This window comes from Sciurus vulgaris, assembly GCF_902686455.1.
Source record: "Sciurus vulgaris genome assembly, chromosome: 13".
Taxonomy (NCBI): domain Eukaryota; kingdom Metazoa; phylum Chordata; class Mammalia; order Rodentia; family Sciuridae; genus Sciurus; species Sciurus vulgaris.
In genome coordinates this window covers 52,510,879-52,526,830 of record NC_136474.1, presented here as the reverse complement: position 1 = coordinate 52,526,830, position 15,952 = coordinate 52,510,879, and the positions used below count along the sequence as shown (strand labels likewise).

The 15,952-nt window shown below is 32.6% G+C and overlaps 1 protein-coding gene across 3 annotated transcripts in view; it reads left to right on the top strand.

Moving 5' to 3' along the window:
* SS18 (SS18 subunit of BAF chromatin remodeling complex) overlaps positions 1-15,721 on the top strand; it is a 77,895-nt gene extending 62,174 nt beyond the window's left edge. Inside the window, exons 8-11 of one of the 3 annotated variants that reach the window (XM_079109413.1) lie at positions 148-240; positions 945-1,067; positions 3,606-3,739; positions 13,903-15,721. In XM_079109413.1, the coding sequence (XP_078965539.1) occupies positions 148-240; positions 945-1,067; positions 3,606-3,739; positions 13,903-13,929 (377 nt within the window). In that variant the 3' untranslated portion in view covers positions 13,930-15,721. Of the gene's footprint in view, positions 1-147; positions 1,068-3,605; positions 3,740-13,902 lie in introns of those variants that run through there. The other 2 variants (XM_079109414.1, XR_013758910.1) reach the window with 2 other exon arrangements.
* Positions 15,722-15,952: the final 231 nt, after the last annotated feature.

Genomic DNA, 15,952 nt, shown 5'->3' with positions numbered 1-15,952 from the left:
ATATTTGGCTAATGCAATTGAAATTATTTTTTATGTATTTCCATTTCTTTTTCTTTTTTTCAATTTTATCTGAAAGTTTAAATATTTTTAGGGTTTTCACTCAGTGGCCATTAACGTTTCTTCCTGTCTCTTGTCGAATTGATGTAGGTCATAATGATTACGGTTATCAGCAACCGTCGTATCCTGAACAAGGCTACGATAGGCCTTATGAGGATTCCTCACAACATTACTACGAAGGAGGTATCTATATACCTTCACACACATACATATATATCCCCTTCTACAGGAATGAAAATTCTTGCATAAGACAACTTCTACCCATGCAAAGCTCTTGTAGAATACTAGTTGCTGGCTGTCTTAAAAGTTACAGGGAGCCCAAAACAATCAAAATAATTTCCTTACAAATATTTAAAATGTATAACCATGACTTGCCATTTCTAACAACAATAAAAAGACTAAAACATTTAAAAATAATTTTTTCCTCAGTGGAAATTTTCTATTTGAACATAAATCCATCAGTCCAATTTTTTTTCCTCGTGTGTGTTTACATATGTATAATTTTACATATAAGTATAGTGCCTTTAGGAAACAGCTTGCTGATTTTGTGTAGCTAGTGTGTGCTCTTGTAGCTGTCTTTAATTTTGTCTTTTTTATTTTATTTAGCATAGTCATGATCTTATGACTGTGATGTTCCAGTAAATGTAATGCTCGTATGGCAGAGACGCTGAAAATGCTGCAGTTCAACCTTGCAAAATTGGCTTTAACTGCAGTTTGTTTGGCCGAAATCCTTCTGTTTGGTTTGAGTTTTTTCTTTGTTTTGTTAACTTTTAAAAATCAATATGGCATTTTATTTTGTTCTTGTGTTGTTGGCTATGCATCTTAGAGGGAAAAAGTTAAGTAAGCAAACTTCTCAGTGTTTTTTTTCCTCTTCAATTATCCTATAGGAAATTCACAATATGGCCAACAACAGGATGCTTACCAGGGACCCCCTCCACAACAAGGATATCCCCCCCAGCAGCAGCAGTACCCAGGGCAGCAGGGCTATCCAGGACAGCAGCAGGGCTATGGTAATAACTTCTATCAATTTTATTCCTCTCCTACCCCAAAATATGATGATTAATGTTTTGAAATATGAAAGTGGATATTTAACATTTAGTTTTATAGGAATTATTTTTTAAAATTCATAGGTTTACATTGAGTTGGGCGTGGTAGCACATGCCTATAATCCCAGCAGCTTGGTGGGTGAGGCAGGAGGATAGAGAATTCAAAGTCAGCCTCAACAGCTTAGCAAGACCCTGTCTCAAAATAATATAGGAGAAAAGGGGACTGGGAATGTGGCTTTGAAGTAGTTAAGCTTCTCTGGGTTCAATTCTTGTTACCAAAAATAAGTAAATAAGTACCATTAAATGATGAGCACTTGCTGTCTCAGTTTTCAGTTTCAGGCTACTATACTCATGTTGGAAAATAAGGTTTAATGACATGGTAGTAGCTGCTTATTAATACTGGTACCACCTCTTGCTAACTTGATCTCTTTTTTCACATCAGTAATAACTTACTGTTTGTAGTAATTGATTTAAGCTTTGCTTTTCTGTGGGCATCTTTGTCTGCCTATTATAAAAAAAAAAAAATCTAAAAATTCAGGGTCAGGATGAAATTCTCTTGCCTCTTCAACATAAACATTAGAACTGATACTGGGAGTCAGATATATTCCCAAAGAAGAGAAGTCATGATTCCTTGATTCTAGATATGTCTTTAGAAATAGTCCATGGCTCCTTGATTCTAGATATGTCTTTAGAAATAGTCCATGGCTTTATTATTTTTATTTAACAAAGCAGCTGCATAGGATGACTCAAACCTATAATTCCAGCAACTCAGGAGGCTAAAGCAGGAGGATTGTAAGTTCAAGATCAACCTCAGCAACTTAGCAAGACCCTGTCTCAAAATAAAAAATAAAAAGGACTGGGATGTAGCTCAGTAGTAAAGACACCCTGGGTTCAGTCCCCAATACAAAACAAACAAAATGACAACAAACAAACAAAGGAACTTGCTTACCCATCCCCTTCATTACTATTTAGTGTTTGTATTTGGAGTAAATAGAATATTCTGATTTTATTGCTTTTGCAAAAGAACAAATGTGATGTGGCTAAGTCAGGTGACATAAGAAAAACAATTGCTTAGAGAGGGTTAAAGAAATGTTAATTTAATAGAAAATTTAGAATTTTAATAAATGACTATATAGTAAATAAATAATAGATGATGGAATTCTATAGTCATTGTTTTTATGACTGGTTTTGAATGACTGGCAGTAAACATTTAAGTGTCAAAGCTTATGCTTTATAAAGCATTCTTTACAGTAGATAATAGTAGAATTTCTAAAATAGACGTATTTGTTTAGCACACCAAATCAGTCCCTTGCCATCTCTGGAACTTGAAATCATTTTTCGTGGGTTAAGTGTTAAAGGTGATTGATTCTTAGATAAGCTTTTTTTTTTTTTTTAATTAGGGCATTAATATTATGCATAATATTTAGGTTCATTTTGACCAGATAAGACATGCAAGGATTTTTATTTCATTCTCCATTTCTTCCCTTTCCATTTCCCTCCCCCTATTCTCTCTTTCCTCTGTTTTCTTCCTTTCACTCCTTTATTTATGTATTTTTGATTGATATTTTCTATATATATACACAGGCAAAATTCTTTTTGGTATATTTATACATGTATGTAACAGGCTATTGTTAAATTCATTCCATATTTCTATCCCTTTCCCTTCTTTTCTCCCTCCCTCTTGTTTCCCTTCTACTCTACTGATCTACCATATATCTTTCTGATACCCAATTTCCTTCTCTGCCACCTTCTTTCCCTTATTTTACCCTAGCTTTCACATATGAGAGAAAATATTTGGCTTTTGATTATCTGAATCTGGCTTATTTTTAAATCTAGCATGGTTTCCTCCATTTCCATCCATTTACTAGCAAATACCATTATTTCATTCTTCTTTATGGCTGAGTAGAACTCCATTGTGTATATATACTAGTTCTGAATCAAATTTTCACATGCAACCTGTTGCTTTTCAGATCTTTAGTTTTTATTTTAAAATACTGTCATAATAAATTTATTAATATAGAGTATAGCCATAGGATTCCTTTGGTGATTGCAAATGTTAATCTGGAGTCTTACAGTTATAAATATCATCAGTGATCAGTCTGTATTCAGAAATTATTTCATCATTTTTCCTTGAATCTACATCTTTTTCTTTTGTTTCTTGTTTGTATCAGTTAAATTTCCAGTCACAAATTATAAATTTCCAGTGTGCAAATTAATTTTGTTATTATACTTTATAATTCCCTGAGTCTTCCCCATTTTAATTTATACATTTAGTAATATCTAGGACATAACACAATAGTTGCACTGAAACAGCATTAGAGTATTTTCACTCTTTCAACCATTGAAATTTATTTCACAAGACATTTTGGAAAATTATGGTACCAAACTGTCTTTTGTAGCTTAGATTATAAAAATATAGTAACATCTAATTTTAAACCCTTCTTATGTTCTAGGAACTTACTATATTTTTACCTGGACTTTTCTTTGTTAATTATTTTGTAGGTCCTTCACAGGGTGGTCCAGGTCCTCAGTATCCTAACTATCCACAGGGACAAGGTCAGCAGTATGGGGGATATAGACCAACACAGCCTGGACCACCCCAACCACCCCAGCAGAGGCCTTATGGATATGACCAGGTAAGTATTGGGCCAGCTGTGGAATAGTCACCTTGTTTGTTCATTGTTGATTGAGTTAAATATTTTTCGCTTGAAAGTTCATATTTCCTTCCCTCGTTACTTTTAAGTCTTTTTTTATAGAATGCTAGCATAGTTTATCAGTTACTCTAATACGTAAAACACATCTTGAAATATGGCAATGGAATATTCTCATTTTCTCTCTTTCTCTCTTTTTTACCCTCAGGCACACTTAGCAGAGGTATTTCTCCCTCATGTTTATTGCTCAAAAATTTGCCTTGACCTAGTAAGATTTGGAATCCACCTGTGTCATTTCTTTTATTAGCTCCCCACTTGCTTCTCTTAATGCTTCTTGGTGTTGTATATTTTTAGATTTTACCTTTAAGTCTATGATCCAGTTTGAGTTAATTTATTGATATAACAGAATATTAATTGACGTTTGTGTGTTTTCTGCATAGCTAATGTTCTCAGCTGTTGAAGACTCTTTACTGAGTTATCCTTTTACTTTTGCTGAAAATCAATTATCCATAAACATGTCTATTTCTGGACTGTATTATGTTTTCTTGATCTATTTTCATTTCAGTGCCATACTGTCTTCATTGTCACAGTTTTGTGATAAGTCTTGAAATCAGGTAGTGCTAGTTTTCAGACTTTGTTCTTTTATCAAAGTTGTTTCATCACTGTAGATTCTTTGTATTTCCATATGAATTTTATAAACAATTTGTTAATTTCTACATAAAAGCCTGCTTGCATTTTGATTGGAATGGCCTTGAATCTGTATATAATTTGGGGAAAATTGACATGATATCAGTGAGTCTTTCAACCTATGAAAATAGCATATATTCCTTTAAAAAAGTAGTTTTTCAGTGAACTATGTTGTTTTCAGGGTATAGATCTTAACATAGCTTTTGTCAGATTTATCCCATGAATATTTTATATTTTTGATGCTGTTGTAAATTTTTAAAAAACTTCAATTTCCAGTAGGTTGGTAGTATATACAAACATAATTTATTTTGTATATTGATATTTTATCCAAACTGTAACCTTATTAGTGTCATTTATTATATCTAGTTGTTTTTGGTAGATTATATCACATTTTCTACATAGAAATCATATTGTCTTCAAATTAAGACCATCTTACTTTTTTCTTTCCAATCTGATTGCTGCCCCTCCCAGCCCTCCCATATTCCCTGCCTCAACTATAATCTTCAGTACAATGTTAAATAAAGATATTTAGAGTGGACATTTTTTTGTCTTGTTTTTGATCTCAGTGGGGAGGTGATCAGTTCTTTCATTCTTCTTCATTCTACATAAGGCTTTTTTTTTTTTTTTTTTTTTTAGTAGATATCTTTTGTCAGGTATTTGTCATGTCCTGAACATTTTTATCAGGAATGAATGCTTGAGTTTTGTCAAATGATTTTTCCTTACCTATTGGGGGATTTTGTGTTTTCTTTTTTTAATTTGTTAATACATTGTATAACATTGTTTGATCGTTAAATTTTAAATTAACTTTCCTATTTGGGATATACTCCTATTTAGTCGTCATCCTTATTTAGTGTTATCCTTTTATATATTGGATTTGATTAGCTAAAATTTGGTTTATAATTTTTCTGTTTTCATGAGGAATACTAAAGTTTTCTTTCTAATGTCTTTGTCTAGTTTTGTGATCAAGGTCTACTATTAGCCTCAGAGAGTGATTTGGGAAAAATTTCCCCTTCATTTTTCTTACAGAATTGGCATAAAATTAGTTATATTTTTTTAGACTATTTAGGACAATTCACCCATGATTTGGGCTTGGAGTTTCTTTGTTAAAGAGTTTTAAATTACAAATTTAATTTCTTTATTAATTTTGGGAGTGTTTAGGTTTTCTATTTCTCCTTAGGTAACTTTCTTCTAGAAATTTGTTCATTTATCTCTACTGTTGAATAATTTCTTTGTATAACTTTAGAATCTGTAGTGATATTACATCTCTATTTCTGATATTGATAATTTTTATCTTTTCTTTTTACCTCATCTGGGTGATTTTAACTATATCATTGATTTTTCTCTTCTAAGAGTTAGCTATTGGTTTTATTTTCTTTTGCCCATTTACTCTTCTGTTTTCGATTTCTTTCTGCTAGATCTTTCATTACTTCTACTTTGATTTCATTTGCTTTTCTTTTCCTACTTTCTTAAGATGGGAGTTTCAACTTCATTGATTTAGGACCTTTCTAATCTAGGCGTTTATTTCTACATAAGTGTTCTCAATTTGCATTCTACAGTTTTTATATGATCCATTCTCATTTTCAGTAAGTTTAAACTGATTTCATGTTTGATTTCTTTTTTGATCTGAGTCATTTAGAAGTATATGACTTCATTTTCAAATATTTGGAGATTTTTCAGATTTTTTTTATTATTGATTTCTAATTTAATTTTGTCATTATAATAGAACATACTTGTTATGGCTTGAATTCTTTTGTGTTTATTGAGATCTGTTTTATGTTCCAGAATATGGTCTACAAGGGTATTCTATAAAGATCAGGTTGGTTGATGGTGTTGTTCGTTTCATTTTGTTTTGGTACTGGGGATTGAACACAGGGATACTCTACCACTGAGCAGCATCCCTACTCTCAACTCCCACTTTTTTTTTTTGAATCAGGGTCAAATTTGTGATCTTCCTGCCTCAGTGTCCCATAGCTAGGATTATAGGCATGCACCACCACACCTGGCTGTAGTATTGTTTAAGTCTTATAGATCTTAGCTAATTTTTTTTTACATATTATATTAATTATTGAGAAAGGATTATTAAATATTTTTCTGTAGTGATACATTTTTCTATTTCTCTTTTAGCATTGTCCATTTTTGCTTCATGAATTTTGGCACTACATTTTTAAGGCTCATAAATTTTTAGGATTTTTAGTTTTCCTGATGAATTTATTTAACATCATGGGTATGACTAAGTATCTTGTTTTTCCCTATTTGTCACATCTGATTTTTATTTTATTTTTCTGTATTATTTTGATTTTTTCCCTGTTTTTAAAGAATAAGCTTTACTTAGATATATTTACATATCGTACAAGTCACCATTTTAAAGTGTACTATTCCATGTGTTATCGTATATCCACAAAGGTGTACAGCCATCACCACTATTTTCAGTTTAGACATTTTGCCACCTAAGAAAGAAACTGTACTTATTAGGAGCCACTCATTTCCCTCTAAACACTCACCCTCAGGCAATAGCTACTTTACTTTCTTTCTTTTTGGATTTGCTTATTCTATACCTTTTAGATAAAATGAATCATTCAATATGTGATATTTTGTACTAGTTTTTTTTTATTTTTAGCATATGATTTTCAGTGTTTGTCCAGGCAGTCACTTGAAGTGAAATTAAACCACTTTAATTTGTGACATAAGAGCCTTCGATTAGCTTACTTTTTTTTTTCTTTTTTCTCAACCTTCATGTTGGTGTTACAAATTTTACTTATACAAATATTATATACCCTATACTATATGGGATTTACTTTAAAAACTCATCCTTTAAGGTTATTTAAAGAATAAAAGAAAAAATCTTACATCTACATCTTACCTACATAGTTCTGGTGTTTTTTCCTTCCTGTGTGTACATCCATATTTCTACCATTTTTCTTTTGCCTGAAGAACTGCCTTTACCATTTCATGATGTAGACATCATCTGGTGATAAATTCTTGCAGCTTTTGTACATTTAAAAAAGTATTTATTTTACCTTCATTTTTGAAAGATATCATCTGTGGTTATAGAATTCTAGGTTGACAGGTTTTTTTTTTCTTTTAGTACTTTAAAAATGTTTCTCTACTGTCATCTTCTTTACATTGTTTCCAAGGATACATTTGCTATCATTCTTTGTTTTACTGTGTCTTTTCCCTCCAGCTGCTTATAAGGTTTTTTCCTTTATGAAATTGTGTGAAAAATGTTTCTTTTCTGCACATTGTAACTGGATAATTCCTTGTATAGATTTCTTCGTGTTTCTAAAGCTTAGGATTTGTTGAGCTTCTTGGGCGTATAGCTTTTTGATTTCTACCAAACATGAAAAATTTTTGGTGAAATATTATTCCTATCTCTGCCCTATACTCCTTTCTCTCTATAACACCATATATATAGCTATAACACCATATATATAGCTGTCTGAAGTTGTCCCAAAGGTCACTGATCCTCTGTTTTTGATTTTTTTCTTTCTGTTTTATTTTGGGTTTTGCTATATCTTAAAGTTTTCTGATCTTTTCTTTATTGTCTCTTCCATATTTAATCTTTCCCAAGATTTTTTTTCATCTGTCATAATAATTTGCACCTCTTGAAGTTTGATTGGTTCTTTTTATATCTTTCATGTCTCCTTAAAATTTTTGAACATATTAAAGAAAAATGTATCTTTTAATATCTTTTCTGTTAATTCTTGTCATTTCTGGGTCAGTTTCGATGAATTGATTTTGTTTCCTCTTCATTGTGGATCACATTTTTCTCCTTTATATGTTTGATACTATTTGATTAAATTCTGTACATTATGACTATTACATTGTTGGGGGATAGATATATTTGTATTGCTAGAAATATTCTTGAACTTTGTTTGAGATTTGGTTTAAGAAGTTAGAAACGCTTTGGTCTTTTCAGGTTTCCTTTAAAAATTTTTTTAGGCAGGACCAGTGCAGTATCCAGTCTTAGTCTAAATGTTTCCAACTTTAAAGGTAAAAGCCTTTTGAGTATTCTACCTAGTGACCTTGGAATGAAGACTTTTTCACTCTGGCTGGCAAAAGAAAATAAGTCCCATTTCTGTCCCTATGTGAGTATCAGATATTGTTTCTTATAATTCTTTTGTGTGTTTCTTTCCTTACTTAACCCTGGGTATTTTTCTTACTCATTTGTGTATCAGTGCTCTGCTGCGTGCTCAAGGATTCTTTCCATAGCTCTTTCTATGCAGATCTTTCTCCTCTAGTACTGTTCTACTAACTCTAGTTACCCGTTTTTTCTCCAGACTCTAAGTTTTATCTCCTTAATTCAGAGCATCTGGCAGACTCAGCCTCAGTTTCCGTCCATCCACTACAGCCTGGACATTCTCAAGACAATAAGCTGTGGTACAGAGGGCTCATCTTATTTGTTTTCTATATCTCAGGATTGTTGTTCCTTGTTGTCTCTGTCCAGTGTACTGAATATTGTTGTTTCATATTTTTATATATTTGTCGTTGTTGCTTTAGGCTAGAAGATAAATCCATCTTGACCAGAAAAAAATACTTTTAATTTTTCAGCTTAACATTTGTCTCCAGTTGATGGATTATTTAGTTTTTGTTTATTGTCACATTTTACTTCCCATAATGTAAGTTCTTTAAAGCCATCAATGTGTTTGTATTATTGTTGAGTCTTCATTACCTAGTAGACAGAACACAGTCAATAAATATTAGTGAACAAAGTATAAGTAAATGCATTAAGGTCATTACTTTCTAGATTTGAATGTAAATCACAAGAATAGAGAGGAGTCCTGTAAAAATTATTGTGAAGAACTGTTGGACTTTTGAGTGATTAGGTAAGTTAAATGAAGGAAATTAAAGATGGTTGTTGTTCAGTTTTGTAGCTCAGGAACTTTTCTTATTCATTGCCTCTCACTAAGCAATCTTTTTTTCTTTTTTTTTTTCACATTTAATTTCAATTTATTATGCAATTAACTCCCCAATCTCTATTTCTAGTCTGAATTACTCTTTTGAAAATCTGATGCCTACTGAACATCTCCACTTAGGTGTATCATATGTCTATTAATTCAGTATAACCAAAACAAACTCAATAGTTTTTTTCCACCCAGACTTATTCCTTCCTCAGTATTCTTTTCAGAGAGGGGTACTGTCACCAAGCTAGAATGCCAAGTATTGTATTTAATATTTAAGTCTCCCTTCCTTCCCTCCCCATATCTGATAAGTGACCAAATTTTCCTGATTCTCCTTTCTGAAAAGTTCTTGAATTCATCCACTTCTAATCTTCTGCTTTATCTTGGTTTAGACCTTTATCATCTTACCTTCATTCATCATGGCAGGCTCTTTCATACTATATTTTTGTTTTCTTTCTCATTAATTTTTGACATGCTAGTTAATGGAATTTTGAAAATATTGAAGAAAGCAAGAGAAACAGACTTGGAGAATTTGATTGATTTACTCGAGATAACAGAGCTAAGAAGTGATGAGGCTGGATGACAACTTCTGAGTGACAAAAACTCATGCTCAGTTTACTATACTGTGGTCCTCCTACACTGGCCTTGATTTCTTCGGTTTCAGTTATCGGCTGTTAGCCACAGTCTTAAAATATTATGTCTTACCTTTTTTGAGAGAGAGAGAGATCATATTCACATAACTTTTATTACAGTGTGTTATAATTGTTATATGGTTATTAATCTTTTGCTCTGCATAATAAATTAAGCTTTTCCATAGGTATGTCTGTGTAAGAAGAAAGTAGTATATGTAGGGTTTGGTACTATCTGCATTTTTAGGCATCCATTGAGGGTCTTGCAATGTATCCTCTGTGCACAAGGGGGGATTCTACCACTGTTGCCGCTAATATTAGTACTTGAGTAGTTTGCAAAACATTTTCATGGGATTTTCTTATTGGATAACTTTTGAAGTAGGGATTATAATCACCCTTGTCACATAAAAAAATTGTGACTCAAGGGAATTTAGATAATTTCTTGTCCAAGGTTCAAAAACTGTTAAGTGGTGAAGGTTATTACTAGAAATTGACTTCTGTCTCTAAAACCTGTTTTTACAACCCATTATACTGCCTAGAATTTGCTACTGGTGTCAGATACATAGTTATACTTTTTTAGGCTTGATTGTGATTTGGTTGGCACTAGCAATATGGTTGAGTGTGGTCAAGTTATTTAAACTTTGAGTACCTCGATTTCTTCATCTATAATATGGATATAATATTTGCTGTGAAGGTGTTAGGTAGCCACAAAGGACTTACTACATGTCTGACACATGGTAAGGTCTTGGTTATTCAGGTGCCTTAAGGGTTAACTTGATATTCTCAGCTGTCTTACAAAATAATCATTAGTTTCTGTTGCTTGTTATTGTATTCTTTCTTCCTACTTCCCTAAGCACGGTATATATTTTTTTCCTCCCTGACTTTGTGTTAGTTATTCCTTCTATTAGAATTGCTCCCTGTTCTCTACTCTCCAAATCTTAGTGTTTTTGTAAGGCTCCCACATTCTCTGAAATATTTTTCTAATTGTTTTTTTTTTTTTTAATTGTTTTAGTCTATGCTAATCTTTTCCTATCTGAACTTTTATAAATTAATCTTCTGTTCTATAATTATACTTCAATTATCCATTTCAGAGTCCTCCTTCTCCATTTTTAACTTTATTATGGTGATGAACAATGTGTTCTGTAAATGTTTATAATTACTTAGATATAATTTATTTGGCGTATATTACTGAAAATGTCTTACTTGTGAGGGACGCTTAAATACTTGGGGCATGAAGATGGATAAGATATGCTCCCTGTCCTCAAGTAGCTCATAATGTAGTAGATAAGTTATAGCTCATATTTCTGTAGTATAGCAGTTCTTAGCCTCTCTTCTGCTTTCATGTCATTAATTTCGGTAACTAACTTTCATCATTAACATCTCATTTCACACATTCACTAAGGAAGCATTTTCCTCCAGCATTGAAACTCACTGTTTTATAATTTTTTTTTTCCTCTTTGAAACGGGGGTTTCATCCTGTTACTCAGATTGTCCTTGAACTCCTGGGCTCAAGTAATCCTCCTGACTCAGCCATTCAAGTAACTGGGACTACAGGCAAGGGTCACATTATCCTGCTGATTTATAATTCTAAAAGCCCTTTCTCATGTCCTTTCTTATTTTTGTATCATAACAGACAAATCAGGTAGGAATTAATGTAGCCCATAACACAAAGGAAATTGTGATCTAAAGAGGTAGATGATACTCTCCCATCTCTTGGGGTGGATACACAATTTCAGAGTTGTTTTAGACTCAGATATAAAGTTAGCAACAGAGTTAGAACTTTTCAGCTTTAGTATTTAGGTAATGTGACAATGGATTAGTAAGCTACAGTGTGCTAAGAATTAACCCTTTTTAAAAGTCATTTTTAGTTGTAGATGGACACAATGCCTTTATTTTATTTATTTACTTTTTATGTGGTATTGAGGATCAAACCCAGGGCCTTACACTGCTAGGCAAGCACTCTACCACTGAGACACAACCCTAACCCCTTAAGCTTTATTTTATTTTTTAATTTTTTTTTTAGTTGTCAGTGAACTTTTATTTTATTTATTTATATGTGGTGCTGAGAATCAAACCCAGTGCCTCACACATGCTAGGCAAGTGCTCTACCACCGAGCCACAAACCCGACCCCTTAACCTTTATTTTCTTATTTTAAACTTTTTAATATAGAAATCTTAAATTTAAAATGAGTAGTATAATAAATGGCCATATATAAAACTATTTTGCAACTTCAGCAGTTATCAACATTTGCCAGTGCTATTCTGTCTTACTTCCCACATCATTTTTTTTTCTTTTCAGAGTAAAGCAAATCTAAAATATAATTTTGCCTATAAGCAATTCAGTATGAACAGTGACTTTAAATTTGGCTGAACATAATTATGTAGAGTACATAGTATTTAGAGTAAGTAGTCCGTTTTATACGTGGTGACATTTAACAGTTATCGAGTATTTATATCTGCTTCTGTGGAAGTACAAATTTTCAGGGTGCTGTTATCGTACAGAAGTATTTCATCACTTGCATATTTTCTTGAGTCACATCTGTGTGACTTATAGGAAGAAGTTTAGCCAAGGGAAGTAATGCAGACTTCCAGTGAGTACTGTTTTTGGAAAATAGGTGCTTTTATGAATATCTATTTTAAACACATTTAAGAATATTTTTAATAAAGTATGTATTTTCTAGTATGTCCTGTTTTTTTAAAAAAAATTTTTAGATGTTGATAGACCTTTATTTTATTCATTTATTTATATGTGGTTGAACCCAGTGCCTCATGCATGCTAAGCAAGCACTCTACCACTGAGCCACAATCCCAGCCCCTGTCCTGTTTTTTGAGAGAAAAAGGAATTCCTTCTCAAACTAACCTTAACAGGTATCTAGTGGATATTTTTACCTTACTTGCAGAATTTTGCTACTTCATCATGTCCTTTTCATGTGTATTCTTTTTCTCTGCCATTCTGCCACCCTCCAAGTCTGCAAGTCTATCTTATTAAAAATTACAAAAACTAGGTAGCATCTATCTACAGTTCCAGTGACTTGGGAGACTGAGGCTGAGGCTGAGGGATCACAGGTTCAAAGCCAGCCTAAACAACTTAGCTGAGACCCTGTCTCAAAAAAAACACACAAGTGCTGGGGCTGTAGCTCAGTGGTAGTGTTTGCCCCTCACATGTGAGGCACTGTATTTGATCCTCAGCACCACATAAAAACAAATAAAAAATGAAGATATTGTGTTCATCTATAACTAAAAAAAAAAAAAAAAAGTTGGGGGGCTGATGGGGCATGTGGTTCAGTGTTGTTAGGCACCCCTGGGTTCAATCCCAAAACAAAAACTAAACAACAACAACTACATAAACAAAACAAAATTGTCCTTGATTTTTAGGTCGCAGCTGCCTATCTGAATACCTCTGCTGACCCTTTGATGGCCTTGGGGAAAGGGCCTAAATTCTTTAGTTTGATAGAAGGTTCTTTACCTTTTATCTCTCAGATAACTTTCCCTTCTTACTTGCCATTTACCTCAAATACTCTTGGTGTTGATTTGTATTAGTGGTTATAACAAGCTGTACACTCACAAGGTTGGCATATTAATGTATTATTTATACACTAATATTTGCCACATCAGAGTATAGAACTAGAACTTTTCACGTATCACTATTCAGTTCAATTAAACAAAATTTGCTAAACATTTAAACTCCCACTATGTTACAGCTACTATTCTAGTCTCATTTGCTAATCCCTTGGGTATTTTGGACTGTGAAATTCATTTGCTATTGAATATAATATCAGGAGAAATTAGAGGGATACTGTGTACCTAATATATAACTATTTTGTTTGTTGGCAGTACTCTGACAACATAAAAATTGTCTGTCTGTAATTACCTGTGCTAAATGAATTTAGGTCAAACTGTTATCTAATTATTTTGTTTTTAATTTATCTTTTAGGGACAGTATGGAAATTACCAGCAGTGAAAAAGTACTTACATTCCAATAGCCAGTATCTATTAGCAGCCATATTGTCACCTCAGCACTGTGGACACCTACCTGTGAAGAGTTCCTTCCATTCCATCTAGTTTTTGGAAAAACCTTATGGATAAGTGACTGTTTCATCATTAAGCAGCCTTTGTGGTTTAGTTGTAAAAGGCTTTAGTAGCTCAAAAATATTCAATTTCACGTTTCTACTCTAGATGGCAACATTGGACAGAAAATGCAATGACATAACCAATTTGCAGTGATTTTTCCAAACTGTGTTTCAAATGGACTGTTACAGACTGAAAGGTGTGAACAGCTTTGTATGTTTATGAAGGTTAAGGGAATTTAATACTTTTCCACAGATTTTTTTGTAAGGGGAAGAGGGAAATGTACACTTTTTACAGCAGCAATATTTTGTATATTATGTTTATTTCATGTGGTGAATATGCAAGGCGGTACACTACGCACTGGACAAAATACAGAAATCCTCTGTCAGTGTGGACTAGAGTGGTAGATGCTTGACTATGCTGGTCTCAAAATGGTGTTCTACGAAGATAGAGGTGAGGGAAAAGACAAAGCACACCATATGTCCACTGTTAATGTTCTTATAGAGGAAATTCAAATCCCTTTTATCTGTCAGATAATCAAGGGCACTGTGATACAGTTTTGAGTAAAGAGACATTTTTTAAAAAGCCTTCCAGTTTTGTGAATTAAAACCTTTTTTATAAAGATCATTTATAATACTGTTTTAAAATATGAGGCAATAAGAGTCACTTTATGTTGAATCTGAAGAGTCTTTGGTAATAGTTTCAAGTTAATGAAGTGGTAATCCTCTCCTAAAATAGCAATAACAAAGTTTTAATTTTACCTTGTTTGAGTAATCAGGGAACTTAGAAAGTAATATCAAAACATTTTATAAATGATATCAAAGAAGTCAGCATTGATCCAGTAACTTTATTTTTAAACATTAGAAAGACAATTGGTTTATATAACAAAATAGTTCAGAACACTTTCCAAATCTTTATTTTAACTTTCATAACTGGAAATAATACCATTTATATAAAGGGACATTTCCCCTCATTTTTATGTTGACTAATATAATACAGAGTTATTTAGGAAAATGCTCATTGATGAGGTTTTTCTGATCTGTATTAAAAAGCATAGAGGTTGCATTTTAGATCTCTGTAAGCTTGGCATATTTAATCATTATTTGAGATTGTCCTGTGCCTGATTATTTTAGCTAAATTCAAGGGTATTGCATTGGGCTGGAAAGCATGCATTGAGAAATTTCTAACCACAGTTATTTAAGCATAATCTGAAAATATCTAGCCCAAAGGTAAGTTGCTATTTTCATCACAGTTGCCTGTGCCCAGGGAATTAGATGTATTCTTTATAATTGAATTGGTTTTTCCCACTTCTAACTGGAAACAAAACAGAAGGGGTGCCATAAATTTGAATAAGCGGAATATACTGTTCTCAACATACTGTAATCAAAAGGAGGAATTTCTGTGTGTGTGTATGTGTGTGTGTGTGTGTGTGTGTGTGTGTGTGAGAGAGAGAGAGAGACAGAGAGAGAGAGAGAATATGAATGTGTGTGTTTTAAGGTAAGAATAGGTTTTTTCCAACTTTGTCAGTAGAAAATGAACATCAAGTTTGAGCAGATAAAGCATGGACAGCCTTATTGTGATTGAAATGCTTATAGGTTCTGTGCCAATTTTCCACCACTGTGTACTTTGTTGCTATTTAAAACTGTATCAACTCTAACAGAAGAATAAATTATTTGTGATTTTAATTTTCTCATTTGTTTCTTTAAATTAGATCTCTTTGACTCTCTTGTTTTGTCTGGAGACTGTGCTGTGGGTTTTTATATAAGTTAGTCCAGTATAAGCAGACTATATTTGTATTCTAAGACTTTATCAAAATTCTCTTGCCATGCCCAAGTTAATTAGAATTAACTGTTCAGTAATCAGTATGTTGTGTAGGCTGTTTGTTACAGAATTCTTTCTCTGAAAATGAAGTCCAT